At 46.7% G+C, this 13898-nt stretch overlaps 4 protein-coding genes across 4 annotated transcripts; 1 reads left to right on the top strand and 3 right to left on the bottom strand.

Moving 5' to 3' along the window:
* Nucleotides 1–578: 578 nt before the first annotated feature.
* Nucleotides 579–1537, bottom strand: FSUBG_5614 (GNT1 alphan-acetylglucosamine transferase; the record flags this gene model as incomplete). The annotated part of the gene is made up of 3 exons (XM_036683730.1): nucleotides 579–632; nucleotides 686–1281; nucleotides 1357–1537. The coding sequence occupies 3 exons, from the start codon at nucleotides 1535–1537 to the stop codon at nucleotides 579–581; spliced, it is 831 nt and encodes a 276-aa protein (XP_036538840.1).
* A 2001-nt stretch (nucleotides 1538–3538) lies between these two features.
* FSUBG_5613 (glutamic acid decarboxylase) lies at nucleotides 3539–5614 on the top strand (the record flags this gene model as incomplete). Its single annotated transcript, XM_036683729.1, has 1 exon — nucleotides 3539–5614. One exon carries the CDS (start codon nucleotides 3539–3541, stop codon nucleotides 5612–5614), a length of 2076 nt encoding a protein of 691 aa, XP_036538839.1.
* A 907-nt stretch (nucleotides 5615–6521) lies between these two features.
* Nucleotides 6522–9735, bottom strand: FSUBG_5612 (2OG-Fe(II) oxygenase superfamily; the record flags this gene model as incomplete). The annotated part of the gene is made up of 6 exons (XM_036683728.1): nucleotides 6522–7512; nucleotides 7564–7815; nucleotides 7864–8270; nucleotides 8328–8360; nucleotides 8417–9161; nucleotides 9242–9735. 6 exons carry the CDS (start codon nucleotides 9733–9735, stop codon nucleotides 6522–6524), a joined length of 2922 nt encoding a protein of 973 aa, XP_036538838.1.
* Nucleotides 9736–11153: 1418 nt separating this feature from the next.
* On the bottom strand, nucleotides 11154–11621 carry FSUBG_5611 (uncharacterized protein; the record flags this gene model as incomplete). Its single annotated transcript, XM_036683727.1, has 1 exon — nucleotides 11154–11621. The coding sequence occupies one exon, from the start codon at nucleotides 11619–11621 to the stop codon at nucleotides 11154–11156; it is 468 nt and encodes a 155-aa protein (XP_036538837.1).
* Between the last annotated feature and the right edge of the window lie 2277 nt (nucleotides 11622–13898).

Here is a 13898-nt window from a genome sequence, read left to right as displayed (position 1 = left end):
TAGGGGATATTTGTGAGCTGCCACCAATGCAACTGCCGAGTTGCCTGCTTGCCTGATTTGGGAGACTGCTCCCGAACAAACTTTATCTAATACTTGATAAGACATTCTTGACTGTCGCAATGTTTGTACTCACAAAGAACAACCCCAAGCGTTACAGGCACATAAACGGATGTAGGGTAACGCAGCCACAACGTCAGTCAACGGGTAACTATGGGTCTGCCGTTAAGATCCGTGATTGGCCCGATTGTCGTGCACATCATTCAAACGCATGTGTAAGTGAATATGGCCAATTGCTGAAAGGAAGTCGTCAACTTTCTTAACAGAAACAGGGATATCTTAGATTACCACGTGGAGGTCTCCTCTTGATATTTACCAAATGCTTTGCTCATGCCAAATCATCTCGTATTCGTCTCGAAATAACATAGGTATCTCATCAAATGCACATTCCACAACATGCCGGGTGACACCCAACCACTCCTAAACAGCAATCAATATGTACTCCTCTGTTTAACACCCAATTTTAGTCCCATAAATCATTGCTCTGATACTGAGTAGCTTGCATTTGCAAGAAGGGGAGATCATTCCTCGTACTCTTCCTTGGGCAATATCACCTCATCCAGTCCGCAAATCTCCTACATTTTGTTAGCCCTCAACCAAGCAGGAGACAGCCGAGACGGATATTTACCTTGCGCTTTCGTTTGAAATCTGTGTAGAAAGAGTTCCATATTATCCTTGCCGCGCAGTCCTCTGCGCCATCTGCCAAAGTCGTGCAATTGGGTTGTGATTGGAGGCGAAGTTCCTCATCCGTTTGTATCCATGGCTTGGAAACCGGCCAGTCCGAAAAATGGACGAGTTTAGCTTCGTTGTAGACAGCGGCGGGATCCCAAGGCTCAGTATCAGAGCCGAGATACCTCTTGTGATTGTCTGCACGGAACTCACCCGTTAACAGATCATATGGACGATGTGGGAGGACAAGGGCACTCTCGCGATACAGATAGTTCACAATCTCCATATCGAAGTCGTTCTCAGAGGCAGAATCCACCTTGGCCATAATGCGAGCAAATTCCTTTTCAGAAGGTTGGATAAGTATCACCTGGGATGAGAGGATCTCCTTCTCAGGAAACAGCCAGTAGGCCCTTGGCATAGCTACTGGCGCTGGGGGCGAAAGGAATAGTTCATCCATGTCTTGCAACAGCGTGGAATCAGAATCGATAGAGAGCACGCGGCTGTATTGAGTCTGATTAAAAGCGAGGAGCTTTGTGTATGAATCAGCCCAGGTATCTAAGGATGAGACTAGTCAGCCGGGTTCCTGTACAAGAACTACACCTCAAAGATGTGATAAGAGTATTCGCTTACCGTCTTTATTATCCTTGTGCTGAACTGTAATGGGAACGAGCTTGACTCGATATTCATCGCGAGCTTTGATGAGCAATTGGGTATCCACAGAGCTGCCGTTATTCGCCTCGAACATGTGGGAAGGATACATCATCACTCGATCGGCGCGACTGGAAAAACGGTGCAATGACTCAAAGAGCATGACTGAGTTACAGAGATAGTCGCTGTTGGTGACATATTGGGTATAGGCGAAGCGCGACCAATCGACCTCTATGGAGCCATGGTATTTCAATGGCTTCTGGTAAAGGAACCCATTATTCAAGAAGAAGTAGAACAAAAATATGACAGAAATGACTCCCGCTGCCCATCGATATCGTTTTGGCGCTACGAAGCTCGGCGGGAATGAAGGTGTCAGTTCAGATAATAGCTTCGCCATTTGTTTCGTGGGGCGCAATAACCGAGTTGTAGAAGCTTCTTTTGAAGCAGTTGACGAGGGGATTTTAATGATTGAGCAACTGGAATGTGGAAATAGTGAGCGAATGGTGAGTGCGATGAGCCTGTATCCAGATAAAGAGAGTGTCAAGGAGCCTGTCCTTAGGTGATTAGTCTATACAGTAGGTATTGTTAGGCAGCCAGAGGCCAAAGTCTAGGTAATTAATGAAGTCATCAATAGGTAGGTAGAAAATGGGAAAAGAAACATGAAGAAGGAAGAAAGCGAGTGAAATTCAGAAACCAACTGCCGCCCAACAGAAGGAATGAAATGAATGCTGCGGCGTGGTACTCCGTAGGTACTTATTAAGTAAAGGCCCTGGAAAGATACTTTAGGTCCAGGCGCTTAGATATGAATCAACCCTGTATGATTTGCGATACCTACTTTAACTAGCCTAGTCGCGACAAGAGGCAACATACGATTCGCCAATCGGAGGAAGCCCTTGGTCCCATAGTCGTTGTTTTCATCTGCCGTGTTCCGACGATCAAGACGTCCTAATATTGTCTCTGTATCTGGTGTACAGGCTTGACTTATCATAAGGCACTCCAGCTCAAGATATACAAACATGACTTTGTGTTTATTCTAATATAGTTTGTTTGCTGTCTTAGGTGAGGAACACGAGTTTGTGGGCTAATCGCATGTTTGCTTTTCTGTCTAAGCGCTGTCATTGAAGACACTGCATTGCCAGTCACACTGACATGAGACTATCCGAGCACACAGTATTGTTCATCAACTGATCTTGCCGCACGCACTAGAGATCGGTTTTCTTATTTCTGATAACACAGAGAGGCTAACTAGGACTTATCAACTTTTCTATGTAATCTACAATGAGTCTCTCAGTGGCAGAGCCTCACTTTGCATCTTTTGAATACGTATTGATCTTATGAATATGGATTATGCTCTTACAGGCTGTGGCTACATTAAGTGTGTGAAGCCACTTTGGCAATGTCATGCTATAGTTTATCATATGTGAACCAAAGCAAATGTTATGTTCCACAAGCTTGAAGTCAGCAGATTCTATGACCACCTCCTATCTTCACCCCATACAAAAAAGAGTTAGAGGAGCTCGGACTTTCCAACTATCTTTGGTCATATGCTGAGTCAAGCACAACGAAGCCTCATCACGACTTCATAGAATCGCCAGCCTAGTACAAAGCCAAACAAGCTGTAGGACAAAGTCATGGTTCATAGAAGCAAAAGATAAAACCATGAATGCCTTATGACAAACCCTACACCAGTTACACGTTGTCTTGTTCTCCCTCGTGTTGTGTAAGTTGGCAGTTAAAGATGACTCTTTTACAAACTTGGCTCAATTTGCTCCCTTTGATGTTGAGCCTCAACCAGGTGCAGATGTCTCTTGTCTTACCATGGACTTTGCTTGCAATAGCCGATGATCACGCTGCTTCCCCTACGAACCAAAGCCAGAGGCCGTGTATAAAACACTGCAGAATACCACTCAAACTCTCGACGGTCTACTCACCCCCCTGTTCAAACTTCTTGTTATCAGCTTTGTTTTCCACTCACTTGCCTAGCTTGACAAGTCATACTCCCCCACCTTTCGGTGAACGCTCTAGAATCACCGGAGATGAAAGTGAGGGCAGTACCAAACGGTTTTTTTACGAGGTCGCTCGACAGGGCGTCCTTTTCAAGACCGAGAAACCCAATCATCCAGAAGCCTAAAGCTTTGTGCCACGCCAAGTCAGCTTCGACTCCATGCCAGAGTCCGGCCTCACAGACGAACAACATATCCATGAATTTATGTCTATCACTGCGAAGAGTACTAAATCGAGGTCTCCAGCCTTTTTGGGATTTCCTGATGTTACTGCGTGCCCTGCTGCAGTTGGAGCAGCCCTCTTGATACCACTTCTGAACCAAAATATGACGAACCCAGAGACTTGCCCACCAAAAGCGACCTTTGTTGAGATGGAAGTCATACACTGGTTACGTGAGGCACTTGGCTATCCTGTACCTGAATCCTACACCAAAGCCATGGACGTCGGCGGAGTCTTTACGCCTGGGGGGTGTCTTTCAAATACTGTTGGGCTTTTGGCTGCGAGAGAAAAGTGTTTCCCCGGATCACGCTGGACTGGCATCCCAGTGCTGCCGAGCAAGATCCGTGTGTTAGTACCAGATATGGCAGAGAATCACTCAATACGCTCAGCCGTGGTGATGATATCACTCGGAGAGAAGAACATCATACCTGTTCCTGTTGATGCCGAGTTTCATATGGATCAAGAAGCTTTAAAAAGGATTATTGACCAAGAAGAGAATATGGAGAGCACCGTCATGGCCTGTGCTGCATATGCAGGTGATCCAACGTACTTGAGGATCGACGATTTACATGGTCTATCGCAGATCCTCCAAGAGAAAGATATCTGGTTCCATGTTGACGCCTGTCACGGCAGCCAACTTGCCTTTTCAGAACGACATCACCATAAGCTGCGAGGCATCGAAAAAGCAGACTCGATCGCAGTTGACCCCCAGCAAGCAATGCCCATTCCCTATGACTGCTCTTTGGTCCTGTTTCGCGAGCCCAGTACCCAAGCCTCCCTGTCGACCGACTCAGACTTAACCTCCAACGCGCAGTGGTCATTTGGAGCGGCTGGCCCTTTCGCTGGATCTAGAGCTTTTAACTCATTGAAGATTTGGTCCTCGATAAAGAGGCATGGAAAGAAAAGCATGGGCCGGATGATTGATGACAGACTAGAACTCACAAACGCGATCCAGTTGGAGGTTCAGCACCGACCAAGCCTCGTACTTTTGGGCGGAACCGACATCAACTCCTGCATGTTTATATACGTCCCCGCAAGTGTGCAGCGATATTGTCTTGAACACAACATTCGTCTCTCAGACGCAGATTTGGAGAAAGTCAACCAGCTGAATCTCCACATCCAAGATATAATCCACCGAGAACGTGTCTACTATATCTATGGGTTCCCTCTTCAAAATTGCCCGCATGGTAGTTTCATCGAACCTGGCAAGACGGTCTTTGTTCTACGTACCTTGAATGGGAACCCCAAGTCAACCATGGATAATGTGAGAGGCTTGCTGGACAGAATCGAATACTTGGGACTGTTTCTTCTCACAGATCGCCAGTACATATGTATGGGAGACACTGCCGGCTCGTCAACAAATCGTCTAAAAAGAGCTGAAAGAAAGCTCACTCAAAAGCTCTATGATTTATTCGACAACAATGACTTTGTAGCCATTATCTATGGCTCTTCCGCGCTTCAGAATAATGCTATACTGTCGAACATTGATCTAATGATATTTGCTCACAGCACTGAGTCCTCGAAAATACAAAAGTTAATCTCAGTTTTCCGCTCTGTGATGGAAGCAGAGGGGATACTGATCGACTTTGAGATTCCCCTTCACCGAAGACTCCTAGTAACATTCGAATTTGCTAGCCAAGCTGCAGAGTCCGGACCTCCTTTGGACGAAACGGGACATGTCTCAAGCATCTCTAATACGCCAGAGTACTTGTCATCTGACGAGATGTTGCGACGATTGGCATTCAACGTGCTTACAACTCCGAATAAGATCATCGCAGCCACGACCGGCGGTACTAATAGACTCAAGGGCCTGGAGATGACTGCAGCCAGAACATTGGTAACCACGATTCAGCACCTCGGGCGGTCCGAAGTTAGTACGGCAGATGAGTTTGTAAATCTCGTAACAACAGACGGTGATCGAGGGGAGGGAAAACATCTTGGTTATAAGCCACGACGCGATGTCTTGGAGAAGCTTCTTAGGATCTTTCACGATGTACAGAAGACTCCGCTTGAGTGACTCTGACAGCATCGTTGTTAATTATCGACATTATTTTGATAGACAGAAACCATCCAGTTACTTATTTGACTTCATATCATGGACACTTCCGGAGGGGACTGAAGGTTGCCTAACTCTAGCCAAGAATTTTCATCTGGTACTTTGTAGATAGCTTCACTGAACCTCTGACATCTGTAGTCTCAAAGATAAGAACTGTGTTGTCATAGTCAACCGAGGTTGGTTCGATAAGTTGATGGCATTTGACCAGGTCCCGAACGATATGCACCTCAGTCAGTTTATTATATGTTGCGCATGTACCTAAGTTTGCAGATTGCGGTGTCACTACAGGCTCAAAGTATACCTTTCATCATTGTTGAACCATAAACAAACTTCCAATGTTGGAACCTCTTACACTCTTCCCATTAAATAGGCTATATCGATCTTCTGAACCATTACAACCAACCTTAGTGACACTACTCGAAAGGTATCCGCTACCATCATGACACAAACAAAAGTGTGTAGATGGCGTTATCCTGTATCTAACTGCCTCACATGGTAGTTCTTATTTGGAACACCTGTAGCTTGAAAACATATTGCCAGACTTGCATAATCCTCCGTGCTTCTGATACCTGTACGCCCAATGTCATGCTTTCTTTTTCAAGTGACCATGCTTGTTTAGCCTCCATCCTCTAGTCAGGCAAGCTGTTACAATGAGAGATTGCACCCGCGTTGCCAAACGCAAATACAAGCAATGAATTGTATATCACTCACTCGTGAATACCAGGTTGGCCTCCTATCTTCATTTCTTATGTGGGAAAGCAGACACGACCCGTATCACCCACGTTTGTAGTCGCATATACTTGAGAAGCCGAAAATAAAGAGTTGATCACGACTTTACCACAAGCAGAAGCAGTGAGTAGACCATTAACTAGTCACTTGTCAAGTCAATCACCTCCGCTGCCTGCTCAATTCTGCGCTTTTCTCCCGCGGCTGGTCGGCGAGACAAACTTGCCTGACTAGTCTCCCCAGTGCAGAGTTTCTCAATCTTTTCGAAGTCCGAGCCGAGCAGCGTCTTGAGCTCGCTCCCTTTGAATTGGCTGAACTTTTCAACAAGATAGACTCTTACTTTCTGCCAGTGCTGCCGCTCCACGTCCAGGGGCCGAGTTTTCTTGGTTATGACCAACGTATTGGGGTTTGTATTCCGTTGTGTTTCGTGTTTGCACCCTATACCTGCGCTGTCCACTTGTCGGTGGATATGCTGACGCCGGCTTTTGTTCATCGAGAACCTCCCAGTCATTTGTGTTGGGTGGTTGAGAAAATCGTTCACCCGCTCGCAGTCTCCGCAGTTACACGGTACGCTGGAGAGGGACCAGTCTGTAGGTCTAGCAGGCTGCGGACCAAGGCAAACATCAAGTACGGCCTTGACAACAGCTGAGAAGAACTTCTGACATGACTGTGTGCTAAGGGGTATCGAATTTTCATGAAAAAGCGGAATGACTGAACGCAGGAAAGGCAGCCAGAGCCGGTAGAGCTCCAATTCTGGGAGCTTGCTGGCCTGTAATGTGACTTTGGTCAAGAATTGATTCTTGAGATCATCCAACTCTGTGCTGACTTTGCAAAGCTTGGAGAAGAAGTCCTTCAAGATCTCACAGGAGATTGCAGCCCCTGTATCACGTTTGGGTTGGGGCTGTATAGTGACCCAGGAGACTCGGGTTCTCTTTGCCTCCTCTTCAACAGATTTTTCATCCCGCAGCAAAGTAAAGTTCTGTGAAGTGATCAAAAGCCGTGCCATAGTTCGATAGAGGCCTATCCCTTCTTCACGAGGAAGCTTGCCGTTGGTGCTCAAGTTCATTAATTGAGATAAAACCCTAAAACGAAATGCAGGGGCCGCAAGCCTCTTCTCAAAAATGGGCACAACACTTTGCGTTCGTCAGCATCATAGGTCCAATCACGGGGTTGAAAGAACTCACCGCTCCGTCAGGAACAGGATGGGGTCGTCGAAGTATAGCGACATAGAAACTATAGAGGATCCATCATGTCTCGTGACATCCCTAGGGCCTTCACCTTTAACAGAGGTGTGCAACATTTCACGAGTCCAGTTCATGATGGGCGCAGGCGTTGGGAGAGCATCGGCGGCCAAGTCACGAGGTAGAGGAACCAAGTGAGAGATAGCCTGAAACTTGAGTCTTAGATTATAAGGCTTAGTCAAAGCAAGGGATAGCCTATTATACGTTAACAAGGGATCAAATAATGCGTTGATGAAAACATACCCTCCTTTGACCTTGCTGAACCTCTCCATAGCCTTTTCTTCCCCGTCAGACTTGACCATCCACTGCCTAAGCGCAGTAAACACGTTTGATGGCAAGATTTTGAACAGCTTCGCGATAACTTCATTGACGAGCTGATACTGCCGATGCAATAGGGCGGCATTGACGACATTTGACAACACAGACTCGTCCTCCAACTCAGTCTCTCCGCTCTCCATGTGAAGCAGCCCTGGCTCAACAAGATCCAGCAGTGCAGTAAGCATGTGTTCTTGCACATTTTTCTGTAAACATTGCTGGGCCAGGTAGTTAATCGGCGCTTGAGGAAATTTCTGGTGTGTTGCACCATAATAAGAAGAGTCAGACTGAGTGAAGAAATCGACAAGCGACTCGTGAGGAACGAGAGCCACAGCCTGTTCGAGTAATTAGAAATACTGGGCGACGAAAGTAGAGTAAAGAACGATACATACTCCTAGACGATACCATTGAGTTGCCTGGGGACCCTGGATCACACAAGTTAGTAAAAGGAGGTTGGCAAAGATCCAATTTGGATGTATACATAGTTACCCATGTATCCTTCGTAATCTTCCTTAACAGGACACATATCACTGAATACATCAGGGTCGGTGATATTCTCCTCGTCAATGGCCATCTGCCCAGCAACAATTTTACCCTGTAAATCTCTAACCGTCATGAGCCTGTATTCTGATTCGAGAACCTCCTCGAGGCAATGGTATCCTCCGTCATACTCGTCATCGTACTCCCCCATGGCACCACGATAGTTGTACTGTAGGTCTGAGGGATCGAATTCCACATTACCTCTGTCCTCCCTCTCGAGTAATGTGAGAAAGATTGTGACAGGTAGTCCTTTACAGGCTTGTCGAAGAGCTGTGACCCTGGCTATGTCTGGTCCTTTCAGTGCCCGGAAAGAAATACTGTCTTCAGTATATTCGTGGTCCAATATATGATATATAAATGGGTTCTTCCGGGACGATGGATCGCGTGCAAGCCATCGTCTGATGCAATGGCGGAGTGGCCGGAGCTCAGATCGCTTGAGAGCAGCAGATGGACGCGGCAAAGACTGATCAATAGCAAGGTTGTAGGTCAAAACCCAGCGATAGCCCGAGGTGACGGGTAGGACCTCGTGATGCACATCCGAGTACCAGGCAGCACAGGAAGCCTCTTGCTTGGAGGAGCTGTACTTGACCTTCTCACCACAGTGCTTGAGAACCACATCGCCACCAGTGTGCGGTGATGGCAGATTGACGACGAGTGTACCAAACATGCCTGGGATCTTTTCGGTGCTGATGACATTATTAGTTGGTTCTGTAACCATGGAAGCATAGAGACAAACTCAGTGTGTGCCTTGAACATGGCACCTTACTCGTAAAGCAGCATTTTGTAGAGCTCGGCACGAATAGGCGTATTGATTCCCATCTTCTCAGTTACCATCTGGCACACTTGTTGGAGAAGGGCGGGCCATCTCAACCAATTAATTGTGAATTGTGTTGGGTCTAGTTCCCATGTATTTCGCACTGCAGTGTCGACAATGGTCTCGCTTCCTTTACCATAAGGTGCCTGGCGTGCCTGTTTGATAATTTGACGCGCTTGAGCTTCACCAAGCGGCAGGGAGATAGCCCCAACATCATTCACAGAGATGTCGAAACTAGAAGGTATATCCAATTTTGCATTGAATGCAAAACTTCCCTCGGAGTTGATAGCCTCAAGGAGATTCAAGAGATCAATCGAGAAGTCCCCCCTCTTGAAGTCCAATGTGCTTAAGTCGCTGGCAACGCTTTGGTTGTCGTTGTCGGCATGATGATGGGAGCCAGCGCCGGCGCCGGAGCCTGATGGGCCGCCAGTATGCACGGATGCCATTTTCTTTTGAAGCTATCGCAGCTGTTGAATAGGTGAAATCAGATGGACGCGTCGCGTTTTGGCTGGAAAGTTACTTTGATACGCTAAATGTGGGGGATTGGCCAATGACGTATGAGGATGTTCGGTGTAAGTCGAATGAAACGTCGACAAACCTTGCACAACTCTTTGCTTCTTTTTTCTTTTTTTGGTCTCATCAATGAAGAGGAACAAGGCTCAGGCGCGTTTGATGACGAACTGGTTCAACTTATGCTACAATTTTGTGCATTTTCATCCTTGAAATGGGCCGTTCGAAGCTTCATTGCGCCAAGAGTTGGAGTGAATGAGCAGGTACTTCCACGGTGTGAAGGGCTTGAGAATGTGACGCCGCCAATCGGGAATAAGTACAGTATAGATTGATTACCTCAATTGGCAATCTCTAACATCCCATCCACTCAAACAAAACGAGAAAATGAGGTGCAACATTCGTGAGCCGTAGAGATTGGATGCCTCTAGAATATTAATCCATTAATTCTTTGAAGAATTTCTCCAACTTTGCTTTTCCATCATCTTTGGCCAAGAAACCATTTTCATCCTTTGCACAATTCTTTTGCAAACACATGAACTTATCCGAGTCGATGTTTAATGGCTTCTTAAGGTTGAGTATGGCGCTTATACCCGCCAGCTTGAGTCCGCATTCCGAACAAAAATCCCGCTCCTTTTTGTAAAATGCTCTGAGACAAAGCCCGTCCCTGCAAGAAAGTCAGCTTGATGAGCACATGGTTGATTGTTGGGATAAGCTGGCCACTGACTCGTCGGCAACACAAAGATACTCCTGTGTCCCGAAGATCGACATCACGTAATCTACTGTTTCGTCCGGCCCTGGAAGACCTTCAGGAAGGTCTGATTTGTAGCACGCCCTCGAATAATTGAAAAAGTATTGCCTAAGAGAAGAGCGGCATGACGATGAACAGTATGCTGCTGCTGCTACTGGGTCCTTCAAATAATGTCCCTTCTCTATCGAACCTCGACCGAGGAAGAAAGGGCAGTCAATGTCTGACGTTAGAGCTTGGCGACATTCTTCATCAATGGATTCAGGAATCGTGCTGTTCCATGGCTTGAGAGCGGTAGCTGAGTGAGTTGCGAAAGTGAAGACTATGGACGTGAAGATTGGGAATCGCATGGTTACGAGTAATTAAGGAATAAGGAGGACGGCTGACACTGAAGAAAAAAGAGGGAATTATGTTGAGAACGAGATCTCTTATATGTGAGGTCAATGCATTGTTGGTCGGATGTCAAGATTACTGGATCGATCCACTCTTCATTTAAATCCTATGCCAACGCTCCATGATGCTAACAACCAACAACCAACTACCAACGAACAAAACTCCATGCTCTCACAAACACCATAACAAATTAGAAAAGAGTACAAAGTAGGCAGCCTAATCACCTCCTCCACCTCCTCCGTCTCCTCCACCACCACTACTTCCACCACTATCTCCTCCTCCGCTTCCTCCGCCCGAATCACTGCATCCTCCTCCGCTGCTGCTGCCTCCATGGCCCCCATAGCTGTGACCGCCGCTGCCTGATCCATCTTCTACTCCCCCCCATCCCCAATGCCCTCTATCCCTGTGCCCATGACCGTGACTGTTGCCAACTGTGTCATCCGAGACTCCTCCATACATGTTTCCAACGGGATAATTTCCACCATCAGTGGTAGCTGGGACATGGTATCTTCCCCATGGAGGCCCAGCAGAGCCCGCCTTGTTTGTAGATGTTTTCTGTGTAGGTGCTGGAGCTGTATAAGCGCGTTTTGGTAGAGCTTCGTCAGGTGTTGGCTTTGACTTTTCAGTGCCTCTTTGCTTCTTCCGTCTTGGGAAGTATTTGGTAAGAAGATCTTTAGGAGACATTGCGGTTGGATTGTGATTATTGAGAGCCAGTAGCGTATAAATTTAGGCGTGATGTTGCCCTTTATATCTGTTTGAGACTCACTTACAAGACTGCCTCGGCTGTGTTGGTGCTAACTAAAATGGTGTCTGTGGTGCCATCATCTTCATCTGCAGCCTGGTCGGGCGTCTTACAGCCCACTTGACTCGGCCGAAACCGAGCAGTCTTAGGAGCCTCGAATATTTTTACTAAATGGAGACATAGCTAAACAGAGCTCATGGCACTTTATTAATGCCTAAATTTTGGAAGTTGGTAGAGTGAAACATACAATAGTAGGTATGAGACGAGGCTTGTACTTGCATTTTCCGTGAGCGCCGATATCGCTAATCCACGAGCTTGACTATATCAGAACTTGACGGAGCGTCTCTCATTCTCGTACGTAGAATAGAAGACGTCAAGCTGGAAAGGGCTCCATATTTGAGACAATGAGCTTTATGGTTCGCCGTAGAGCCGTTAGCGACGGGACCGCGTTCCACCCGACTTCTAACCACCCAGCTGATATCGTCTTCTTGCTCAGCCCCAGGCGCTGCAGTAAGCCAGACAAAAATGCCTTCTTTGGAAGAATGACGACACTTTCTATAGCTTGCTAGCGAGGCTGATTTCCCAGTTTGCGCAATGTGATGAGAGTGGTCAGTATGGCACAGGGTCGCTTGGCAGTTCGTTCATTGCCTTGCAAAGGCATAAGACACACAAACTGAGATGCAAAGAACCTGACTCTTGTATCCGTACAACACCTGTTTATTACAAGACAAGAGCGTAAGTTTTAGGATCCAAGTTCATTACAGCCGCTGCGATTGTTATTGGGCTATAACTCTTCAAAGCTATTGTATAGATTTTAGTTAGAATTATTTACTGCTGTCCATTTCTTATGAATGCACTTCGCCGGGGCATTGGCTGGCTTGCCGCCTTGAAATGTAATTGACGAATTACAGAAGGTGTTATCAGCATCTGTTTCCGCATGGAAACAAACCGTGGGCTGTTATTGGAAAGCGCCTTACACGGCTGAGCCTGCTCAACAGGATATCTAGAACCTCCAGCTGAAAGACTTGTTCGCACTCTTCAACCTCACCTCAACACCCAAGTTTACATCTACAACATAACAAAAATGAGCTCTTTACAAGTTCTTCTCATATCCAGCATAATTTTCCGCTATTCTGGCCTCGTCGGAAATCTCATAGCTATCTCTTCAGCAGCTCAAGTTCCGCCAGGAAGTCCCCCCTTGCGGTATATATACGATCAACTCCTTGCGATCCAGTCGGAGCTGATCGATGGCCTCTTTTCCTTGCAGAAAGAAAAGCCCCCATCGGATGACGAAAACTTTACTGACATACTAAATTGTGCGAGGGCGTGTGTAAGGGACTGTAACACTCTTTTTAAGGCTGCCAAGACAGATCTCGAGAGAGGGACTCAAGACGGGCAAGGGGGACAGTTCCTGCGTTTAGTTGATCAGCTGTTCGTGCCTCCATATCTTAGGAGTCTCCAAGGCGCGGTCAATGAGTACACTCGACCAAGTACTCGCCACTCGGCGAAATGAGTCAAACATGTGTTCATTGTATTAATCCATACTAACATTGATAGCAACATCACATGCCATGTGCATAACCAATTGGAAGACATGGAAAACCGGTTCAATATTTCTCTAGGGTGCGTGCGAGGCTTTCGAAGAGCTCCAAAGTCTACAGGCCTTGTTGACGCTCAACTCGGCCAAATTTCTTGCGGAACAGAGGCTTGGGACGAAATCTGTGACAGATTGCAACACATATTATCCAACCTTCACCAACTACAGACGGCAGTTTCAATGTTAGGCGCCCTCAACCATAGCGAGAGAACACTTCGCCAGGGTAGGATCTCGAAAGCTCTCGAGGGAACGTTCTCCTGGGTCTTTCAAGAACAAACAGACGACGCCATCCATACTCAATATTCGTTGCGTCGCTGGCTCACTTCAGATCACAGCCTTTTCTGGGTCACAGGAAAATCATGTTCAGGGAAATCGACATTGATGAAATTTGTTGCCGAACACCAGGATACCCGAAATTTACTGCAAAAATGGGCTGGGCATAGGGAACTATTGATTGTCAATCACTAATTTGATGCTACAGGTCTATCAATCCAGAGATCGTTTGAGGGACTTCCGAGATCCCTCGTATTTGGAATTCTCAGTGCAAAGCCAAGTCTCTTGAAGAATTCATCGTTGAGTCTTAGCTCAGCATTAAGCACCCTGCTGGCAACTTTCAAATTAG

This window comes from Fusarium subglutinans (genome assembly GCF_013396075.1).
Source record: "Fusarium subglutinans strain NRRL 66333 chromosome Unknown NRRL66333_c0000056, whole genome shotgun sequence".
Taxonomy (NCBI): domain Eukaryota; kingdom Fungi; phylum Ascomycota; class Sordariomycetes; order Hypocreales; family Nectriaceae; genus Fusarium; species Fusarium subglutinans.
The sequence above is the reverse complement of the archived record's forward strand: the minus strand, read 5'-3'. Positions and strand labels throughout refer to the sequence as shown.